The sequence below is a fragment of the Ailuropoda melanoleuca genome, unplaced genomic scaffold (genome assembly GCF_002007445.2).
Source record: "Ailuropoda melanoleuca isolate Jingjing unplaced genomic scaffold, ASM200744v2 unplaced-scaffold11384, whole genome shotgun sequence".
NCBI lineage: Eukaryota > Metazoa > Chordata > Mammalia > Carnivora > Ursidae > Ailuropoda > Ailuropoda melanoleuca.
The window spans coordinates 6,393,614-6,417,082 of NW_023179820.1; the positions used below are offsets into that span (position 1 = coordinate 6,393,614).

The following is a 23,469-nucleotide window of genomic DNA, read 5'->3' on the forward strand; positions in this document are numbered from 1 at the left end:
CATGGAAAGAAGAATCAAATCTCCTCCTCAGGCTTTCCTGAAATTACTATGTTTGCAATGGCATATGAGTTATTAAAATATCAGAGAGAGTTGACCTGAGGCCCAACTGAAAAAGATACTAACTGCAGAAAAAGGACCCTAGCCTACACAAAGCTTTGGCAAACATCTACTCCTTTGAACTTGGCTTATAAAATGTTATAGTATGTTTCTTTCCTGTCAAATGGCAACATGTAGTCAATTAACATATTCCCAAGATTCACCCAAGCCTGCCTCTGAATTCGCTGTGAACCCCAGCCATAGGGAAGTTCTGGCACCAAGTGCCTGGGGCCGAGAACACGAGACGGTTGCCACAATCCACACATTATTACAAGGCATCGTGGAAACTTGCTTGTAGGTATTCCCACAAGTTATCCTCCTACGTTTACAGCATCCGTGTGAGAAGTGGTATCTCCATTTACAGCAGATTAAATGGAGCCTCAGAAAACTTCCAATAACATGCTCAAGGACAAAGCGAGCAAATGGCCTGGCCAGGGCTCAGATCCTCTTCTCTTTAATACTGTGAAGCTGCCTGGCCAAGAGCCCAAAAAGGTGTGAAAGCAGCCACTGATCCTAATTTTATACATTAGAAAATAATAAAAGAGTATGAATAATTTCTTCAGGTTAAGGTAACATTATGGCAGGCAAAAGGTAAAATAATTATGGATTTTACTTCAAGGGATTATAATGTATCCATAAAAAGGACTCAAGAAGAGTTAATTTAAGTGAATTAATCTAAGTATTTAGTCAGTCTGTCTCTCTGTACCTGAAGATCAATACAAGAATAAAATTCAACTTATAATTTGCTCAGAAAGTGACCAATTTGTACCAGAAATCCACAGGAGTTTGACACTAAATCTTCACTTCTAAAAAGCAAAATTTGAGAAGTATATTTTCTCCTCTCTAACTTCATCCATAATTTAAATCATTTGGGATTCTAAATCTCTGAAACTGAAAAAAGAAACGGTCTAAAGACTACTCCCTTTTAAAAAAATCGAAGCACAAGGTAGCTCACAAAAGAGACCATGCTGCACGCTGAGAAAACACTGACATATTAAGATCTGGTTAAGCATCTGACTCTTGGTTTCCGCTCAGGTTATAATCTCAGGGTTGTGGGGTTGAGCCCTGGGTGAGGCTCCATGCTCAGCCGGGAGTCTGCTTGAGACTCTCTCCCTCTGCCCCTCCTCCCATGGGTGCACAAACAGGCACACTCTAAAATAAATAAAAACAAATCTTAAAAAAGAGGGGCACCTGGGTGGCTCAGTCAAGTTAAGTGTCCAACTCCTGATTTCGGCTCAGGTCATGATCTTGTGAGATTGAGCCAGCGTGGGGCTCCATGCTCAGTGGGTGTCTGCTTCAGGCTCTCTCTCCCTCTCCCTCTTGCACCTCCCCCACTCATGCTTACTCACATGGGCACTCTCTCTGTCTCTCTCTAAAATACATAAAATCTTTAAAAAAAAAAAGTACCTACTTTATTCTCTTGTCAATGGCCATAAAAGATCTATACTTGGCACCAACCATAATACTAAAAAACTGCTTTCTAGTTCCTGAGAAAGCTATACAGAGCTTGAAAGAGGCAGTCTGAAGATGACATTAGCTATCTAGGTTCCAAGCTGTTAGCACCTAGTGCACCAGGACGTGTTTACTCGGCGTATATTAACTCTTAGGAGAGAAAGGCCTTCATCATATTACAATTAAGTGTCAAACCTTTACTATACTTAGGGCTGTTTAAGTAGTCAAACATTTTTATTCTTCCTTTAAAACTGCAGTTGAAAAAAAAGAAAAAAAAACCCGTAGTTGAAGACACACTATGATATCATTTAACATGCTTGACTTACATAATATAAACACATGGTGACTTCGCCTATATAATTTAGTGCCAGGAAAAAAGTGAATTTTCTCCTGACAAACATATTAATCTATGAAAACTACAATCTCCCTTATTTCTTTTTCCTTGGTTGCCAAAAAGCTCAGTAGAAATTCCATGGTTACTATCATTTTTGTATTATTTTCTTTAGTCTCCTTTTGATGTGTAAATTTTCATAACTAAAATTATGAAGGACCTACAATTCTATATCCCACATCTTTCTGTGAGTTTATTATAATAATTATTAAAACTACAACTGAGTCATAATTGTATTTCTCTTAATCTTTGCCTATCCTGTTGGAAAACAAATGGGTATAATATAAATAAAAAACAAAATACCCTTCTCTGCATGTATGAAAACAATTTTTTTTTAAATATGAACTTTATATTAGCTTACAACACAGATTTCTATTAGGTAAAAAGCAAATAAAATTTAGATATTTTGTACAGGCCTGGTTTTTATAATGCTAGTTCACTATAGTTATAAGTTAGGTTATTCCTCCAGCTTTTATCATGATTTTCAGTACCACACACAAAGCAAATTTTGTTTTTACAAACCAAGTTTCCTACCTAACTACCAAACTATGTAAAAATCACAGGGCCCTCTCCCATCTCCATCTGATTTACATAGTTAAGAGACATAGAGTCAAAGTGTTTCCACAATACTTTAAAAATCTCAACCTAGGAATAGTGACCACCACAAGGTGTACCATTTCCTAGGGCCTGCTATTGACTTAGCACTGCACCAACAGCTTGATGTACATTACCCTCCACCATAATACTCATAAAAGCTACAGATGAGCCCCGTTTTTATACATAAGGAACTGGAGTTTAGCAATGAAAATGACATGTTGTAATGTTAGAATAACTAGTTAGTGGCAGGAGGGTATTTGTACCCAAGTCTGTCTGATAAAACTCAGAGTCTTAATCACTATATAATACTTCCAATTCTACCTCCCACTGGCTGAGGACATATTATTGTGTAGATGTGAGAGTAAAGAGCTTAAGAACATCACAACATGAGTCCTCCATTTATTTCTCAAATACATTTTCATAACCACCAGCCATTTCATTTCCTAACAGCATCTAAATTCAAAGATTAATGAATTAGCAGTATCTCTAAAGAGGTCAGTGATTCTAAAAGTAGACTCTATTTACGTGAGTTCTGGCCCTACAAGCCCTACGAAACAAACATGAACATTTTAAAAATCAATTGCATTAAAGTCTATTATAAAAGCAATTTAGGCAAAGTTTGCAATCACAAAGTTATTTTTCACACAGGAATTCCAACAATCAAATCATTTTAAACTAGCTATAAAATCTAAATATCCAGAGTTTCTTTAGCTCTAGCTTATTTTCAAGAATAGTCCCTCTTTACCTATTACCACCAGCTTTATCATTAGATCAGCACTGTCTTTCATACTTTATCATTTTTCCAACAACAGCCATGAAATGCAACGCACTGAGCCACTCAAAGCATCAAAGTTGGCAGCAGACACTCCTTTTCCTTATCTTTTTTTTTTTTAAGACTTGTTTTAATAGAGCAGTTTTAGGTTCACAACAAAATTGAGAGGAAGGGACAGAGATTTCCCATATACACCCAGCCCCTAATGCATGCACAGCCTCCCCCACTATCAACATCCCACACATTTTTTTTTTTTTTTTTTTTTTTACCAAGGATGAGCCTGCATTGACACATTATTATCATCCAAAGTCCACAGTTTACCACAGGGTCCATTCTTGCTGCTGTCCATTTTATGCCCTTGGGTGAATGTATAATGACATATACCATCATAATATCAAACAGTACTTTACTGTCTCAAAGCCCTCTGTACTCCAGCTATTCATCCCTTCCTCCTTCCCCACACAATTGATCTTTTTATAGTCTCCACAGCTTTGCCTTTTTTAGATGTCACACGGTTGATTTATACAGCATGTAGCCTTTTCAAATCGGCTTCTTCCACTTAGTACTATGCAGTTCAGGTTCCCTTATGCCTTTTCATGGCTTGATAGTTCATTTCTTTTTCGTGCTGAATAATATTCCATTGTCTGGATGTACCAAAGCTTGTTTATGCACTCACCTACTGAAGGACAGCTGGGTAGCGTCCAAATTTTGGCAATTATGAATATAGCTGCTATAAACATCCCTGTACAGTTTTTAGTCTGGATCTAAGTTTTCAACCCCTATGGGTAAATACCAAGATGCATAATTGCTGGATCGTATGATAACGATGTATTTAGTTTGATTAAAAAAAACACCAAATAGTCTTCCAAAGTGGCTGTACTATTTTGCATTCCTACCAGCAATAAATGAGAGTTCCTGTTACTGCACACCCTGGCCAAGATTTGATGTCAGTGTTCCAGATTTTGGCTAATCTAATAGGTGTGCAGTGGTATCTCATTTTTGTTTTAGTTTGCATTTCCCTGATGACATATGATGTGCAGCATCTTTTCACATATTTATTTACCATCAGTGTATCTTCTTTGGTGAGGTGTTTGGTAAGGTCTTTGGCTCATTTCTTACTGAGGCTGTTTTCTTATTGCTGAGTGTTAAGAGTTCTTTATATATTGCAGATAACAGTCCTTTATCAAATATGTCTTTTGCAAATACTTCCCCCAATATGTAGCTTGTCTAATTCTCTTGACATTATTTTTCACGGTTTTTAATTTTCATGAAGCCCAACTTCTCAATTATTTATTTCACAAGGTCATGCATGCCTTTAGCATTGTATCTAAAAAGGTATCACCATACCCAAGGTCATCTAGGTTTTCTTCCATATCATGTTCAAGGACTTTTATAGTTTTGCATTCTATATTTAGGTCTATGATCCTTTTTCAGTTAATTTTTGTGGAGGGTGTAAGGGCTATGCAGATTTATTTTTATATGTGGACGTCCAGTTGTTCCAGTACCATATGTTGAAGAGACTATCTTTGCTCTACTGTATTGCTTTGCCTCTTTGTCAAAGATCAGTTAACTATACTGGTAGGGGTCTATTTCTAGGTTCTCTATTCTGTTCCATTGCCCTACTTGCCTGTTCTTTTTTTTTTTTTAATTTTTCTTTTGTTATATTAGTCACCATACAGTATACTTGCCTGTTCTTTCACCAAAACCACACCGTCTTGAGTACTATAGGTTTATGGTAAGTCTTGAAGTCAAGTAATGTCAATCCTCTTAACTTTGTCCTTCTCCTTCAATACTGTGTTGGCTATTTGGGTGTTTTGCTCTGTATATAAACTTTGGTATCAGTTTGTTGATATATAACTTGCTAGGGTTTTTAATTGGAATTGCATTGACTCTATAGATCAAGTTGAGAAGAACTAACATCTTCGTAACACTGCATCTTCCTATTCATGAACATGGGATCTCTCTCCATTTATTTAGTTCTTTGATTTCATTCATAGAGTTTAGTAGTTTGTTTCATATAGATCTTATATATATTTTGTTAGATTTGTACCTAAGCATTTCATTTTGGGGGGTAAATGGCTTTGTTTTTAAATTCAAATTCCACTTTTTCATTGCTTATATATAGGAAGGTGATTTACTTCTGTGTATTAACTTTGAACCCTGCAATCTTGTTGTAATCACTTATTAGTTCCAGGAAAGTTCTTATGTCAAATCTTTAGGATTTCCTACATAATCATGTCATCTGCAAACAAAGAAAGTTTTATGTCTCTCTTCTCATCTGTATACCTTTCATTTCCTTTTCTTGCTTATTGCATTAAGCAAGGACTTCAAGTTTGATGTCAAAAAAGGAGTCACATGTGAGAGGGATATCCTTCTTTGTTCATGATCTTAGTGGGAAAAAGCTTCCAGTTTCTCAATATTAAGTAAGATGTTAGCTATAGGGTTTTTTTTTTTAAGATTTTATTTATTCCTTTGAGAAAGAGAAAGAGCACAAGCACATGGAGAGGCAGAGGGAGAGGGAGAAGCAGACTCCCTGCTGAGCTGGGAGCCCCACATGGGGCTCGGTCCCAGGACCTGGAGATCGTGACTTGAGCCAAAGGTGGAGGCTTAACCATCTGAGCCACCCAGGCGTCCCTATAGGGTTTTTTTGTTTTTTGTTTTTTTTAGTAGATATTCTTAGTAAGTTGAGAAAGTTCATCTCTATTCCTAGTCTACTGAGAGTTTTTATCATGAATGGGTGGTGGATTTTGGTGAATGCTTTTTCTGCATCTATTGATAAGATTATGTGATTTTTCTTTTTTAGTTTGTTGATGTGATGGATTACATTAATTGATTTTTGAATGCTGTACCAACCTTACATATCTGGGATAAATCTCATTGGTTGTGGTACAGAATTCTTTTTACACAAATTGTTGGATTCCATTTTTGTTGAGGATTTTTTTGCATCTATGTTCAAGAAAGATATTGGTCTATAGTTTTCATGTAATGTCTTTGGTTTCGGTAATTGGGTAATGCTGGCCTCACAGAATGAGTTATGAAATATTTGCTCTACCCTATCCTCTGAAAGAGACTGTGGAGAACTGGTCTAATTTCTTCCTTAAATGTTTGGTAGAATTCAACAGTAAAGCCATCTGGGCCTGATGCTTTCTTGTTTTGGAAGATTATTAGTTGTTGATTCAATTTCTTTAATAAAGGCCTATTCAGATCATCTGTTTCTTCTGTGAGTTTTGGCAGATTGTGTCTTTCAAAGAATTTGAAATTTCATCTAGGTTATCAAATTCGTGTGCAAAGGATTATTCACAGTATTCATTTATTATCCTTTTAATTTCCATAACATCTGCTGTAATGTCCCCTCTTTTGTCTCTGATATTAATTTGTGCCTTTTTTTTTTCCTTAGATAGCCTGGCTGGAGGCTTATCAATATTATTGCTTTTTTTTCCAAAGAACCAGCTTTTGGTTTCACTGGGTTTTTTTTTCTATTTTCTGTTTTCAGTTTCCTTGATTTATTCTAATTTCTTTTCTTCTTCTTATTCTGGATTTAATTTTCTTTTCTTTTTCTCATTTCCTAAGTTGGAAACTTAAATTATTGAGTTTTATTCTTTTCTAATATATGCATTGAATGCTATAAATTTCCTTCTAAGCACTGCTTTCACTATATCCCACAAATTTGGTCAGTAATAATTTCATTTTCATTTAGTTGAAAGTATTTTTTACTTTCTCTTGTGATTTCTTCTTTGACCCATACATTACTTTAGAAATATGTTGTTTAATCCCCATATATCTGGGAATTTTCCAGTTATCTTTCTTTTATTGATTTCTAGTTTAACTCCATTGTAGTCTGAAAACAGACACTGAATGATTTTAAATTTGTTGAGGTGGGTTTTACATCCCAGAATGTGGGCCTGCGGAATGTTCCATGAGTTTGAGAAATGTATATTCTGTTGTTGGTGGTTGAAGTAGTTTATAGATATCCATTATATCCAGTTGACTGACAGTGTTATTGAGTTTAACTATGATCTTACTGATTTTCTACCTGCTGGATCTGTCCATTTCTGAGAGAGGGATGTTGAAGTCTCCAATTATAAATGTAAATTCATCTATTTTTCCTTATAGCTCTCTCAGTTTTTGTCTCGCATAGTTTGATGCTGTTGTCAGGTGTATACATGTTAACAATTACAATATCTTCTTGGAGAACTGACTCCTTTATATTATGTAAAGCCCTCCTGTATCCCTGAGAAATCTTAATTTGAAGTTTGCTTTGTCTGAAATAAATACCCCTACTCCTGCCTTCTTTTTATTACTGTTAGCGTGGCACTCCATCTATTTACTTTTGATCTATATTTGTCTTTCTATTTAAAGTGGATTTCTTATAGACAATATATAGTTGGGTCATATTTTTTGATCCACTCACAATCTCTTTCAACTGGTACAGTTAGACCATTGACATTCAAAGTGACCACTGAGATAGCTGGATTAATATCTACCATATTTATTATTGTTTTCTACTTGTTGCTCTTGGTTTTTTTGCTCCTAGTTTTGTCTTCCACTCTTTTTTTTTTTTTTTGCCTTTTGTGGTTTTAACTGAGCATTTTGTATGATTCCACTTTCTCTCCTTTCTTAGCGTATCAGTTATATATTTTTTTTACTTTTTTAATGGCTATCGTAGAGTTTGCAACATACATTTACAATTAATCCACATCCACTTTTAAATAAAACTATACCACTTCATGGGTAGTGTGAAAACACTGCTGTCATCAATTTCACTTACGTATAAGGGTACATAAGTATATACACACACAAGCATACAGAATCAAATACTGTGTTGCTATTAGTATTGTGAACAAACTGCTGTTACATTAATTAAGAAGAAGAAAAGTTTTTATTTTACCTTCAGTTATTCCTTCTTTGGTGTTCTTCCTTTCTCTATGTAGATCTGAATTTCTGACCTCTAGTATTTTCCCTCTCTCTAAAGAACTTCTTTCCATATTCTTTGCAGGGAAGATCTGCTAGCAACAAATACCCCTCGATTTTTGTCTATCTGAGAAAATTTTTATTTCTCCTTTACTTCTGAAGGATAATTTTGCAGAATACATAATTCTAAGGTGGTGGGGGTTTTTCTCTCAACACTTCAAATATTACACACTCCACTCTCTTATTGCTTGCATGGTTTTTGAGAAGTCAGATGTGATTACTTTTGTACCTCTATAGGTAAAGTGTTTTTTGGGGTTTGGTTTTTGGGGGTTTTGGGGGGTTGGTCTTGGTTTGTTTTTGTTTTTGTTTTTTTTTTGCTCTGGCTTCTTTTGGCATTTTTTTCTTTGACTTTGATTTTCTGTAATTTGAAAATTATATGCCTCAGTGTAGGTTTTTGGCATTTACCCTGCCTGGTGTTCTTTGAACTTCCTGGATCCATGGTTTGGTGTCTGTGATTAATCTGGGGGAACTTCTCAGTCATTACTGTTTCAAGTATTTCTTCTGTACCTTTCTCTCTTTCTTCCCCTTCTGACATTCCCATTACATGTATTCTATACCTTTTGTAGATGTCCCACAGTCCTTGGTTATTCTGGTTCTTTCAGTCTTTGTTCTCTTTGCTTTTAGGCTTTGGAGGTTTCTATTGATGTAAGCCCATCAAAGGCATTCTTCATTTCTATTATAGTGTTTTTTAACTACAGCATTTCTTTGTGGTTCTTTCTTAGGACTTCTATTTCCCTGCTTACATTGTTCACCTGTTCTTGCATGTTGTTTACTTTAACCATTAGAGTCCTTAGCATAGTAATCATAGTTGTTTAAAATCCCCTGTCTGATAATTCCACCACCACCACCATGGCTGGTTCTGATACGTATTGTCTCTCTAAACTGTGCTTGCCTTTTGGTATGCCTTTTAATATTTTCTTGATAGTTGAACATGATGTACTAGGTAAAAAAAAAAATGCTATAAATAAACCTTCAGTAATGTGGTGGTGAGATGGAGGGAGGGGAAGCATTCTATTGCCCTGTGATTAAGTCTCAGTCTTTTACTGATCCATGGCTTCTGAACTGTGAACTTCACAAGTGTTTCTCAGGGTTTTTTCTCCCGTCCTGGGTGGGACAGAATGGCTAGAGTGAGCTAAAGTTGGTTATTTCCCTTCCCCAGGCCAGACAGACTCTGATAATATCCCAGCAGGTCAGGCTCTAGTTAGCCAGTTTCCCCTGAGGATAGGCTTTGTTAAGAAAAACAGGGTACTCCGGCATATTTCAAGATGGTTCCCTTTCCCCTGCTCCTGCCAGAAGCCTTAGGGGATTTTTCTCAGATATTTACTGTGGGAATCTGTTCTAACTTCTAGAGATAAATCTCACTGTATGGTAAGGACCTACTATGATTTGGTCCCCCTTTAGTTTTTAACGCTCAGACCTGCCCACACTGAGCATCCTGAAATTCAGCACAGTTCAGGTTTTCCAACCCAGGCACTGGTTCCCTCACCGGTTTCTGCTTATGGGTCTGCTCCAGTATGCCTAAACTCTCTGAAGGTTACCTATATTTCTCGCTAATCTTGAGAGCTGCTGTTAGCCCTATGTCTTCTCCTTTCTTATGTATCCAAGAAGGGTTGCTGATTTTCCAGTCTGTTCGGTTTTTACTTGTTGTTAGGATGGAGTGGCAACTTCCAAGCTCCCTAAATGCAGAACCAGAAACCAGAAGTCCCCGCTTTTCATTTTTTAAACGCTGGTTCCTAATCAGCACGTGGTTATAACCAAAAGTAATCTGTGCAATGCAGAGTATACACCCTAAATGACTCTATTACATACATATCTAGTTATGCACCATGCAATGTGGCAAAAATGTCTGTGCTGTTATAAGGATTTTTAAGAAGAAAGTTTATTTTACATTAGTTATTCCTAAAATAGTAAGTAAGCAAAGTCCATATTTAAGGCTTATTACAGACTCTTTTTTCTTGAATTATATTTAGAAGGTTAAGACTTTTAAGCACATGACAATAGAAAGAATGTCAATTTATCTTCTTTGAGTGTTAGGTTAGTGCCTGGCATACTCTAAGAGGTCAATAACTGTTGAATGAAAATAGCTGACGAATCCTACAGGGAAGTTAGAACCTGAAAAAGAATGCCTTTTTCTCCTAACAAGAAAATGTTCTGAAACACCAGATGAGACAAAGATGCCAGCAGTTAAACCTACCAAATATTTCATAAACTAAATCAGTTCATTATTAGCAGAATGCTCAAACAAAATTTAAACTTATTTTAAATTAGAATCTGCTTATAACACAAGAAGACTCAACTAAATCCACAGTAAAAAAACAAAACAAAACAATATTTTAGAAGACAAGTTCAACATTTTAATGATATGTAGTGGAAAGTGTATTAAATTAGCTTTATAATTAAGCTTAAAAGGTTCTCTAAGCCTACAGAATTATTCTTTAGAGAAGCATTTCCCCACAATATATGCAAAAACTAAAATAAATCAAAACATGTGGGCCAGTTGTTCCTCCAATATGAATTTATAATCACCTGAAATGAATCTCTGAGCTATTTGGAGAATAAAGTATATTAGGCAAATTTGGAATAGAACCTGCAAGGAGATAAGAGTTTTTCGGTTTGCTTGTCTGATTCTGTTTCATAACTAAGAATATCAACTATAAACCTTGAGAGTCACTAGTCAACTCCTTCTTCTTCCCCATATCCAACTTATCTCCAGGTTTCATAGAGTCTATTTTCTCCAACCCCTGACCTTGCCTCACTAAATGGACATCCTCATAATCCACCACCTGGCTTAAATCTGTAGTCTCCTTACTGGTATTTTTCCCTCCAGCCTAACCCTCCAATTTCACCAGCCCCTACTGTTTCTAAAACAGTCTTTCTAAAATGACACTGTGATTATTTTTACTAACCTTTGTAGTTTTCCGCAGTCTTCAGAAAAGAGTCCAAACCTAGCACAGCAAAGATGGTTTTTTATGATCTGGCCACTACTAGATCTCCAACTATAATTTCAGCTTCATAACCAAACTCCACCTGTCTAGAACCAGTAGAAATTCCCCAAATGGATCGGGATCTCTCTGACCTCAATATATATGCATATGTAACTCTCTCCTTGGAATCCTCACACACACACCCTACTCTCCCCCTCTCCCTTCACTAGCTACCACCTCCTAATCTACCAAGAGCTCCTACATCCCTTCTGCCAGGACCCTCCCAGGCCTAGGTTAGGCCCACTCTCCACATGACCACACAGTCTTTCCCCACAGTGTTACAATGAAACATGTGCTTGTCACACTCTACACAGCAGTGGCATTATATTACTGTTCAATGAACAGTCTAACTTTCCCCTGAAAAATAACCAGGAAAGTTAGCTTTCTTCAAATTCGGAAGTCCAATATAAATTTTTTAAGTATAAGAGTAATGAAGCTACCAATTATCATCATCGACCTTCTCTGTCAAAAACTAGCTTTCAAATTAAAGTAAAGTGAATTTCATCTAAATAAAATCTACAACTAGCTATTCTTTCAGCTAATAAATCAGTAGTATAACTACTTCAGTGGTTTTAATTTCATAAACAATTCAAACATCAAATCATAAGTTTTGGCAATGCCTATTTCCATAAGGATTACCAAATATTAACTTTCAAGGGATTACAAAGAATTTTTCTAAAACACTTAAAAGGAAAAAGGGATTTTAAAAGTACATGAACCCCCAAACGTAATCACAGCTTCCTCAATTATCTGTGACAATGGAGGTAGGTCATATGGGTCCCAAAACCTAATAATCAAAATCAAAACACATATTTATCCTTTTAATACATAAGATTACATAAGCAGATTTAAGTTCTGGGAGTTAAACTTCTTTTTTTTAATTTTATTTTATTATATTATGTTAATCACCATACAGTACATCCCCAGATTCCGATGTAAAGTTTGATGCTTCATTAGTTGCGTATAACACCCAGTGCACCATGCAGTACGTGCCCTCCTTACTACCCATCACCAGTCTATCCCATTCCCCCACCCCCTCCCCTCTGAAGTCTTCAGTTTGTTTCTCATAGTCCATAGTCTCTCATGTTTCATTCCCCCTTCTGATTACCCCCCTTTTCTTTATCCCTTTCTTCCCCTACCGATCATCCTAGTTCTTATGTTCCATAGATGAGAGAAATCATATGATAATTGTCTTTCTCTGCTTGACTTATTTCACTTAGCATTATCTCCTCCAGTGCCGTCCATGTTGCAGCAAATGTTGAGAATTCGTTCTTTCTGATAGCTGAGTAATATTCCATTGTATATATGGACCACAGCTTCTTAATCCAGTCATCTGTTGAAGGGCATCTCGGCTCCTTCCATGATTTGGCTATTGTGGACAATGCAGCTATGAACATTGGGGTGCATATGGCCCTTCTCTTTACTACGTCTGTATCTTTGGGGTAAACACCCAGTAGTGCAATGGCTGGGTCATAGGGTAGTTCAATTTTTAACTTTTTAAGGGACCTCCACACTGTTTTCCAGAGTGGCTGTACCAACTTGCATTCCCACCAACAATGTAGGAGGGATCCCCTTTCTCCACATCCTCTCCAACAATTGTTGTTTCTTGCCTTGTTCTATCTTTGCCATTCTAACTGGCGTAAGGTGGTATCTCAGTGTGGTTTTGATTTGAATTTCCCTGATGGCTAATGATCCAATAGGTATAAGAAGTGTTGGGGGGCAAATTCTAGGAGGCTCCCAGTTGCCTGGCCCATCCACCACCACCCACAGCCATGAGGATGAGGGCCACACCCTAGGAATGGCAGCATGCTGAGCTGGAAGAAGCCCAGAACCCTCTGTACTAACTCAGAACTGCCTAGCCTCATCCTTCATGAGAGACACTATAGAACAAATATTTGTCGTGTTTCAACTACTGTTATTTTGGGTCTCTGTTATATCATTTGCTTATCATTAACTTACCCTTCCCATTATTTCTCCTCTTGAATAAAAATATGAGTATCTATAACAGATACAGATGGGCTTTAACACAAGTGTATGTGACTAGGTCAATTAACCTAGCATGTAAAATATGCTAAGATAACAGTTTATCTACAAACTTAAATAAATCCAGACAGACGGAGGAACTCAGATTTTTTCCAAATACTGAAACTCTGACATTTTCCTCAGTGTCCTGCTTCAATATGTGGCAGTCTTTGACACCTTTTCCACCTGATAGCTCATCATTTATGTGTTGTCTGTTCTAATTCTCACCCATGCAGAGATGAGCACAAAGGCTGACTGAGATGTCCAGCCAGAACTAACAAAATAAGGTTTTACAACAAACAAGACAGAAAACCTTAAGCACCACAGAAAATAGTCAGCAAATTATGATCATATAATACTATCATCTATCCCAACTGAGAAATTAGTATATTATTCAAGACTAGTTAAGCAAAGAGACAGGAGAGCAGAAATCAAACAAAAATAGCTGGGGAAAAAATGCCAGAATGTGACGACTTGCTTTTATATTATCATTTGGGAAGAGTTCTAGATTTCAAGTTGAATATTAATGATGTTTCTAAAAACACGATATTATGAGCAACTTGCTCTGAAGAGCATTAATCACTGATAAATCATTTAGTGGAGAAAACATAAAGTTAAATTTTTCATTAGCAAAATGTAGAGGAAATCAAAATTCTTTGTTTTAAACATTTCAGGCCACAATTTATATTCAAAACTGTGCCAAAAACCATTCAAGTAAAAAAAAATAGCAGCTACTCTAATAGCTACCTATTTTCTAGTGCTATGCTACAAATGAGAATATTTTTGGTAGTAAATATTCTGTTCTACAGACAAACCTATACATTTGCTTTTATTTGTTGATCTTAAAAATTTATTTATTTGAGAGAGAGAGGGAGAAGGCAGGCGGTAGGGGCAGAGGGAGAAGGAGAGAGAGAATCTCAGGCAGACTCCCTGCTGAGTGGAGAGCCTAACTCAGGGCTCGATCTAATGACCCTGAGATCTTGACCTGAGCTGAAATCAAGAGTCGGAAGCTTTTAAAACCGAGCCACTCAAGCACCCCTATATTTGCTTTTATATTTAATAATCAACCTGTACCTGTATGTCTATAATTTATCATATTCACCCTAATTTAGCATGATATTAAAGTACAATAATTTCTCCTAGCAATTTTCTCCAAATTGGGAGCTCCATTTTTTTGTTCTAAAGCTTCAACTTAAAATTTTATTTCAGGAAACTAATTGGTCTCTACTTGTCACAATATAAAATGTCTATTCTTACAGTCCCAATTTTTTTAAGTATATATTTACTATATTTAATATTTTAAATCCAAGGTACTTAATTTTTTTTTTATTTCTACAGAGATAACAAATCAACAAGGTTAAAGTAAATCATGGCTACCAAACAGTAAATAGATACTATTCTACCATGATACCTGGAGGAACTTCAGAATATTATTTAGGGAACAAAGGCCCAAACAGCTAACATGTTCTGCTATCACCCAACAATAACTTCTGTATACTTGAAATCCTCAGGCATTAAAAAAATGAGAATTGTGAGAAAAATTACGTCAAAGAGACTATAAATAATAAAAAGGTGCTTCAAAATATATGCTAATAGAGGCACCTGGACAGTTCAGTTGGTTGGGCATCTGACTCTTAATTTTGGCTCAGGTCATGATCTCAGGGTCATGAGATCAAGCCCCATGTCAGGCTCCGTGCTGGGCATGAAGCTTCCTTGGGATTCTCTCTCTCACTCTCCCTCTGCTCCTCTCCCCCTGCTTGTGTATGCATTAAGGAAGGAAGGAAGGAAGGAAGCGAGGGAGGGAGGGAGGAAGTAAGGAAGGAAAGAAAGAGAGAGAGAGAGAGAAAGAAAAGAAAGAAAGAAAGAAAGAAAGAGAGAAAGGAAAGAAAGAAAGAAAGAAAGAAAGAAAGAAAGAAAGAAAGAAAGAAAGAAAAAGAAAGAAAGAAGTATGTTGATAAATAATAAAACACGTACAGTTACTTAGGGGAAGAAAAAACAGGTCTTGAAATGGCCAGGTTAAAAATAACTACTTGTAGAAAAACTTTTAATGGATATTTAATATAGGTTTAATATAGGTTTTTAAACTAATCTATTTAAGTTATACAAGTCATTTTCTTGACTTTACCATTAAATGGGCATGATAAGAAAAATGATTAACCAAAAGAGAAAACCCACATGATTTAAAAAGCCAAGATACCCCAAAAGAAGCAAACAGTATTAATTTAAACTATAAAATTTGAAAGCTGTGATGAGAGCTGTATTTACTTTATTAAAATATTTATAACCCATAATCGGTCTACTTCTACAAAGATTTGGGAAGATGCTTGACTTAAGGCTTAGGAGTCAGGCAGCGTTGGCACAAATTGGACACCTACCCTCCCCAATTTACCAATTCATTTCAATAAACATTTATTTGCTAAATTGGTTTAGACAAGAGTTTTAATCTCACCAAGAGAAGAAGTACTGGCAGAGAGGTTTGTCTACACAGTTAATAGTAGACAATCCCCACCAAATCACCTTTCCAAGTAACAACCCCATCCTGCCTTTTCAGGGCCTTCCCCTCATCAGTTTCTTCCACTCTAACTCCCTCTAATTGCATTTAAACTTTTCTTATACTAAAACAAGTGATGACAGCAAACATCCATTGTCTACCTCAGCCCCCCGCCCCCAGCACCATCCTTCCTCCTGCATCTCCTAAGGAAGCTTCTAGAAGGAATGACCACAATGACTTGCTGTACTTCTTCACCATCCCTGGGGCAATCTGCCTGCTCATGGTCACCAAATGCCCTGGCCCAGGGCACCAATGGTTTTCATGCTGTCACATCCAAGGTGCATGTTCATTTCTCCCCTTCCTGGTTCCCTTGGCAGTATTTTACACTGCCCACCACTGACTCAATCCTGCTTGAAATATACTCTTTCTTTTGCTTCCCTAACAGCACATGTTCCCGGTTTTCTCCTAATTTTGTAGCCATTTCTCATTAGAATCAGTCAGTCTTTCACCCACCCCCAACCTCCTTGTGTAAAATCTATTCCTCTTCTGTCAACACCTTATTACTTTTGTCTCAGTCTCTAACAGTGGTTCTTACCCTCCTTTTGATCCCAGACCCCTTTGCAAATTTGAGGAAAAGCATGGACCCTGCCCACAGAAAATATTTATACACAGGCTTTTGCATACAATTTCAGGGAGTTAATCCAAACACCTCCTGGAGGAAAAAGCCCGCTCTACACATGTTTTCAGGGTAATCTTATCTACTGCCATGACTTCAAATCCTCTAATGACTGCTTTAGCTCTATAAACTCTAGCTCACATCTTGCTCTGGAACTCCAAACCTCTATTTCTATCTTTTGGATTTCTCTTTGGCTATAATACAAGGATATCAAATTCATAGATCCAAAAAAATCAACTCCTCACTGCCATTCAAATACTGTTCCTCCTTCATCAGGTGCAGAAGAGACAAGTGACAAGGAGCAGGCCCAGCAGGAAGCAGGGAAGTTGGAAGGGCTACCCAAACTGAGGCAGCTCACTGTAGAAAGCTCAAGTAGACAATCACGAAGACACTGAGGGTTAGCCTGAAACCGTGGAGCAACCTTGGGCAGAAAAGCCAACCTACAGAAAATAACTAAAAAGATGGGCTACAGAAGTGAGAACCCATGTGGCCAGAGGAAAAGGAGGTGGGGAAAGTTGGTGCCTTGCTTCCCGCCAACTTTCTGGCTCCCAGTTTCAGTGAAACTGTGTGACTTCACCCATTGTTGGATTCCGTGAGCTACTCTGACATCCTTTTATAATAGAGTTTCTTATATTTAAGCTAACTTAAGTAGGTTTTTTGTTTCTTGCAAATAAGCCATTCCTGGTGAAGTAAAGCACACATACACAGAGGTTCAGATTGGAGTTTACAAAGGTACTCTTTCACTAGTATACTAGAACCAATCACATTCCTGTTTCACTCTCACAGAACCTTCCAGTGGCTAATTTGTTTCTATAATTTTATCACTTACATTATTTCTTGTGCAGCTTCTGCACTTTATTTAAACATGCGGCTTCTATTGGCAATCTACAAAAAACACTGCAAAGAGTTTTTATTGTCATCTAAGAATAAATTTTTACCACCCTTCAATTTTAACAGAAACATAAGTTAACAAATTAGAACACATATTCTTACTTAAAATAGCTTAAGAAAAAGAGCCAAATTGCTGTAGGCTGTCAAAACATAATAAACTGGATATATTTGATTCTGACATGCAGGATATACAAAAAATAGGTATAAGTAATGCATCTGTACACACATACATATACACACAATTCTCTTATGTAGGCAAAACAAAATTAGGCAAATGAAAAAGCAGTCTCAAAATTATGCTTTACTAATAACATTACTAACACACTAACCATCAACGTATAACCACCTTACCAAATAAGACACCTCATTTATATGTCTAATATGTCTGAAGAAAACAGATGTCTGCTGTCATCTAAATACCTGATGATTAAACTTTCTTAAAACCGTGTTTATGTTTTAATACATTAAAAAAACACAACACTCTTGGTGTGCCAAAAAAAACCTCTATTACTATCGTCTGATGAAAGGCACAGTTAAGAAACGTTTTTCTAATAGCTTTACAAAGTCTATCATAAAAACACTCCTGAAAAGATCAAAGATATAATGTCATTTTCCAGGGGTGCCTGGGTGGCACAGCGGTTAAGCGTCTGCCTTCAGCTCAGGGCGTGATCCCGGCGTTATGGGATCGAGCCCCACATCAGGCTCCTCTGCTATGAGCCTGCTTCTTCCTCTCCCACTCCCCCTGCTTGTGTTCCCTCTCTTGCTGGCTGTCTCTATCTCTGTCAAATGAATAAATAAAATCTTTAAAAAAAAATAATGTCATTTTCCAAAAAAAATAACTAAGATAGGAAGCTGATATCGAGTCACATTTCTCTCAAGATCACTACCTGAAGGGAAACTTATCAAATACTATTTAGGTGTTAGAAGGAAAAAAACACTAGACATAAGACAAAATTCTTCCTGGCTCAGGAGTGCTAAGTTCTGGAATGTCAAGTACCTAGCCATTCTCTCCTGCTCCTCCAGTGTCCCAGCACAACCCACACAAGATCCTTCACTGATTGTTATATTATCTCTTCTCCAGATTCAGTGTCCTACACACTGATAAGTATAGACTACTGACTTCAAAGGCATTACATTACACCTATAAAAAATAAAATCCCAAAAGGTATTTTGCAATTGTGACAGTAATAATTGACTCTTGCAAGAAGTACCACTGGATGTTAAAAAATGAGTGCAAGTTTGTTGGGAAACACAACCAGTATTTACAGTCCCCAAGGACTTCCCCAAAGATTACTTACTAATTACAAAGGGGAAAGAAGCTCATTACAGTAGAGAAACCTTACACCACTTTAAGCAGATGGACATTAACACTACCAATAATAGGGTAAACTGACTCAAGAGCTTCCTGATAAAAACACTAAGAAGAACATGACATCAACCTCTGTGATGTTCCTGCCAAAAATGCATACCCTAAAGCTAGTCAGGAAGAAACATCAGGGACATTGAGGGACATTCTACAAAACAACTGGCCTGTAGTCTAAAAATATCAATGCTAAAAAAAGACAAAGAAACACCAAACAACTGTTCTATTTCAATAAGACTAAAGAAACAGGATAACTAAATGCAGTGTGTGATCCTGGACTGGACAAAACATATTTGCTACAGACAACAGTACAAACAATAGACAAGGAAATGTGAATATGAGCTACAGATTACAGGAGCACATCATTGTGCTATGGTGATGTAAGTAACCCAGGTCCTAGGAGTTACGTGCGGAAGCATTTAGGGCTAAAGGGTCATAATGGCTGCCACTTAGTCTCAAAATACTTCAGAGAGACAGACAGGAAGACAGAGACAGAGAAAGAAAGAAAACATACAAATGCGGCAAAATGTCAACAAGTGGCGAATCTAGAGGAAAAAAGCACCAGTTCACTGTACTGTTCCTGCAACTTTTCAGTAGTTTAAGTTCTTTTCCAACTAAAACGTTTAAAAAAATAAAACTTTTTTCTTTTCATATTTCCCTTCTCCTTTGCAACCAGGAAGGTGAAAACTACATCCTAGGGATAGGGGAGCAGGAAGCTGAACAATCCTGGTTCTTTTATAACCTCACTCACTCACTGAGCAGCTGGCTATACCAGCTCTGGACTTGCCAACAAGGACAGCTCACATTACATGAGAAAAAGAAATCCCTGACGTAATAAAAAAAAAATCCTAGAAGAAATAAAACTGGTATTCAGATTACTTTGGTTGTGTTAAATCTTCCTGAAATACTGGACGCAGCACGTGACCTCAAAGGTGACCTTTTAGCGATAGTTCAGCCACTCCCAGGCTCCCAATTTCTGTTCTGGTGACACCCCTGGGGCTTCTCACATACAGCATGCTGACAGAATGCCTCTGCCTAGAAGTCCTTCCTATACTCTAGCCTCATCTTCACCAACTAACTCCTTCTTGATCCTTAAGACTTAGCACGGGCATTGACTCCTCAGGAAAACTTCCCTTTTGAAAGCCCAGGAAAGATGAGGCATAGTTCCCAAGCTCCAGTGACACCTACTCATACTTCTGTCACAGCCCTCACGACACTGCACTGAACCTGTGTGCTATAACCTTATTTTCTACTTCCTACCTATTTTAGCACATATTTAATCATCTAATAAGTATTCCTGTCCATGCCTAAACCGGAGACAAGAGTAATAATTACAGAGATAACAGTAAACACTCCCTCAATTGGGAAAGTAACTGGATACAAATAGAACAGCACAGTGTTTAACCAAATGCTAAAATGTTTTCTCATAAGATATTTCTGGGCTGTTTAGCAAGGCAGGGGAAACTGTCGTCCAAGACACTATTTTTGTTCAGGCATCTGCAAATACCTGCCCTTAAGGAAAGTGGGGCAAGAAGCTTCTGAAGGTACAGAGAATTACAGGGAAATGTTCTAGAACTTGGATACTGTGTTTGTCCAAGAAACCTGATCTTTTAGGAACATCGCTGGCCCCTATATTAACTCTTTGGTAGCTTTTGACTGAATTCATTTTTAAAAATAACAAGGACTGGTGGTGAACACTATTTAATTCACGGTGAGGGTTATATACATAGTAGGTACCTAATGCATGCCTGTATAATTCTTTTAAAAAGGAAATTTTATAAAAATGTAATTAAAGGATATTTACATTAAAAGCTGTCTTTGTTAAGATGACAGGCTTATCACCATTTTTTTAATCTATACCTCCAAATTTCAGTGGTGATGAAAACTTATTGATTCATTTGTTACCCGTGAGGTTTTTTTCCCCATCAAGAGGCAACGTCTGGATGACATACTTAAATGGAAACATACTTAAAAGAAAATAATTCAAAAATTTAATTAAATCTCTCAGATGAATTTTTGGCATACTCTATTCTATTGAGCTTTATTTATTTATTTATTCTATTATTTAACACACACACAAACACACAAAACCCATGAAATGAAATATATATGAATATATATATTACCACAAATGTAACTGTCCCACCCCCTGAAAGAAAAAGAAGAAAAAGCATTTAAAAGCAAAGCAAGTTAGTTCATTTTTCTCTGCCTCCCCTTATTAGACAAGGCTTTTCTTTTGTCCACGCTTAACTGATCCTTCAAAACCCCAATCAGGTGTCTGTCTGTCTAAAAAGCCAACCCTAATCAAACAAAACCACAACATGAATTTGATCCACAAATACACTAGTCACATGCACTTATGCGTGAAATCTGCATTTGATTTTATCTTAATTATAAAGTACAGAGACTCCATTATCCATCAGTGGTTTTTATTCTTTACTGTCCAAATGTTATCTACCTCTTCCAAATGTTTATCTAGGCTGGTACTTTGCAACAATTTAAGATTTATGTTATGCTGGCATCTCCAAATCAATTGTAATTAAGTGGTATGTAGTGTCCAGACAATTTAGTACAGTCTCAAAACATCTCTAACTAGCAAAGTAGAAGCAACTTTAGCCACCAACTTGATGGTGAGACAATGGGCTATAAAGAATTCTTCTTTACTTGGAACTGGTTTTGATATATTTTTTAATCGAGTTATATTTGTTTTTGAAAAATACACAAACATGATACTAAAGACATTTTCAAAGATTCTTCCACTAAAAATGCTGTATGAATAATGTGGAAAATTCCAGGCACCCAAAGGGTGGCCACAATTTTCTAAATTAATCCTGGAAAATGTTAAATCTGGAAATGTTATATGCTTATTAAAAATCACATGGAGTATTTTAGTAACATGATTATTAATGCTAAAAGACTAATGCACGTAAGTTTTTATATCCTTCAGTTCAGTTCAAAAGTAACTATTTTAATCACTGTATTTATGGCTATGTACCTACAGAATAACTAATATTCTTAGCAGACATAAACATCAGAGAACAAAGTACTATCACTCATACACTTGGCCTGATGAGTTCTCTGTTACATTATTTACCTACACATAAAACAACTGGAGAGAACAACACTCTTACAACTTATTATTCTGCTTTTAAAAAAGACTGAAAAATAATCTAGAAACAAATAGAAAATTCTACATGAGATCCTCTACCTACAAAATTCAGTGTTTCTTTCCTGAAGTCCTGAGCTGTCCATATGCACATACTGTTGCTTCTGAATTAGAGGCTGATTACATTTAAAATCATTCTGTAGGAGAAAAATGATGACATTTTATGATGTTGAATTATAAAGTATAAACTGAGGGTATATATAAAAGTTCTCTAGAGTACATTTTCACTGTTTATATATTTTGGCAAATTTATTAATATAAAAATCCAGCGCTCATCAAAGAACAAGGGGCACAGCACGAATGCACAGCCAATAAGGGAAGAGCATTTAGAACGAGGGCTGTAAGCAGGGCTGATGTGCTCAAGACCTCCCGAACCGAGGAGACATGGGTGTGTGCCGACCGTCCTCTCCCTTCCCGGCAACTCGATTCCAGCCTCCATCCACTCCCCACCCACATCAATGAGGGTTTTTTGTATTCCATCATTCCATGTAAACACAGGAAAAGGGGAGAAACACTAACTATGCTAAGAACTGCAATTCATGATAATTTTGAAATCAACCATAAAATCGTGAAAATGAATTAAGTATTTTCACATGATACACAACTCTATACTCCCTGTTACATAAACTCAAATCCATCTCTACATTACCAAAAGCTTAATATTTAACTCCTTAAAATAAGAATCAAAATCAAAATCTATAGACAGCTCAGTTCTATAATTTTATAAGTATCCAATTTATACTTAAAATGTAATTTTAAACTTATATTTAAAACAAAAAAATTCCTTGCAGTAAAACATAAATATTACTTTACCATATCCAAAATTATGACTTAGTCTCATATACAGAAGCTTTAGGAGGAATGCAACATCAAAAAAAATATAAAAATCATGTAGGGTAGAAAAGTGAAAGAAAATCCAGAGTGTGTGGGAAATCTGAAAGTGTGGCCTAGGAGCAAAACAATGAGTACAGATAAACATGCAAAAATGTCATGAAAAGCTGCTATTAGCATTCAGGCAGATTTTCATTCTACTTTTATTATATTTTAATTATGTTCAACTAATTTATTTCACTATATAGTACTAACATAAATCATTTATAGAAACTCATTTTAATTAAAACAAAATGCTAAAAGGAAACAAAATCAACTGTTTTCTTGTTTTCATGTATTTGGTGTGAAAATAAACAATTTCAAGAGAATTTTGTAAGATTCAATCAATAAACATCTTTAGGACACCAGTGCCATATTTTCGGGGGTGGGGGGGAAGAGTGTGCTTTAGGCAAAGAGAAAGGAAGTCTCCACCAGCATGATTTAATGAAGACAAATTAGATACCTGCATAAAGACATAGATTCAAAATCCCTTTTACATTTGGGGATATACTTTGCAGAAGATTTACTTTCCAAATTGCATTCTATTCGATCTCATGTTAATCTAACATTTAAATAAATTGCTATTAACTTGGGCAATTTTCATTCTCTGGCACAAAGAGACATGGAAATGTATATGTCACAACAAAATTTTTCTTCAGATTAAAATTTTTTTAAAAAGAAAGTATAGGAAAATACTGACATTAAGCTTCTCCATCAAAGGAGATTT

The 23,469-nt window shown here is 36.4% G+C and overlaps 1 protein-coding gene across 6 annotated transcripts in view; it reads right to left on the bottom strand.

Annotated features, from left to right (window-relative positions):
* ATP6V1H (ATPase H+ transporting V1 subunit H) overlaps positions 1 to 23,469 on the bottom strand; it is a 119,367-nt gene that overhangs the window by 1,771 nt on the left and 94,127 nt on the right. For 4 of the 6 annotated variants that reach the window (XM_034650129.1, XM_034650127.1, XM_034650126.1 and 1 more), the window contains one exon: positions 11,186 to 11,224. The exons of the other annotated variants lie outside the window; for them this stretch is intronic. In XM_034650129.1, coding sequence (XP_034506020.1) covers positions 11,186 to 11,224 — 39 coding nt within the window. The remainder of the gene's footprint in view (positions 1 to 11,185; positions 11,225 to 23,469) is intronic. 6 annotated transcript variants of the gene reach the window in all.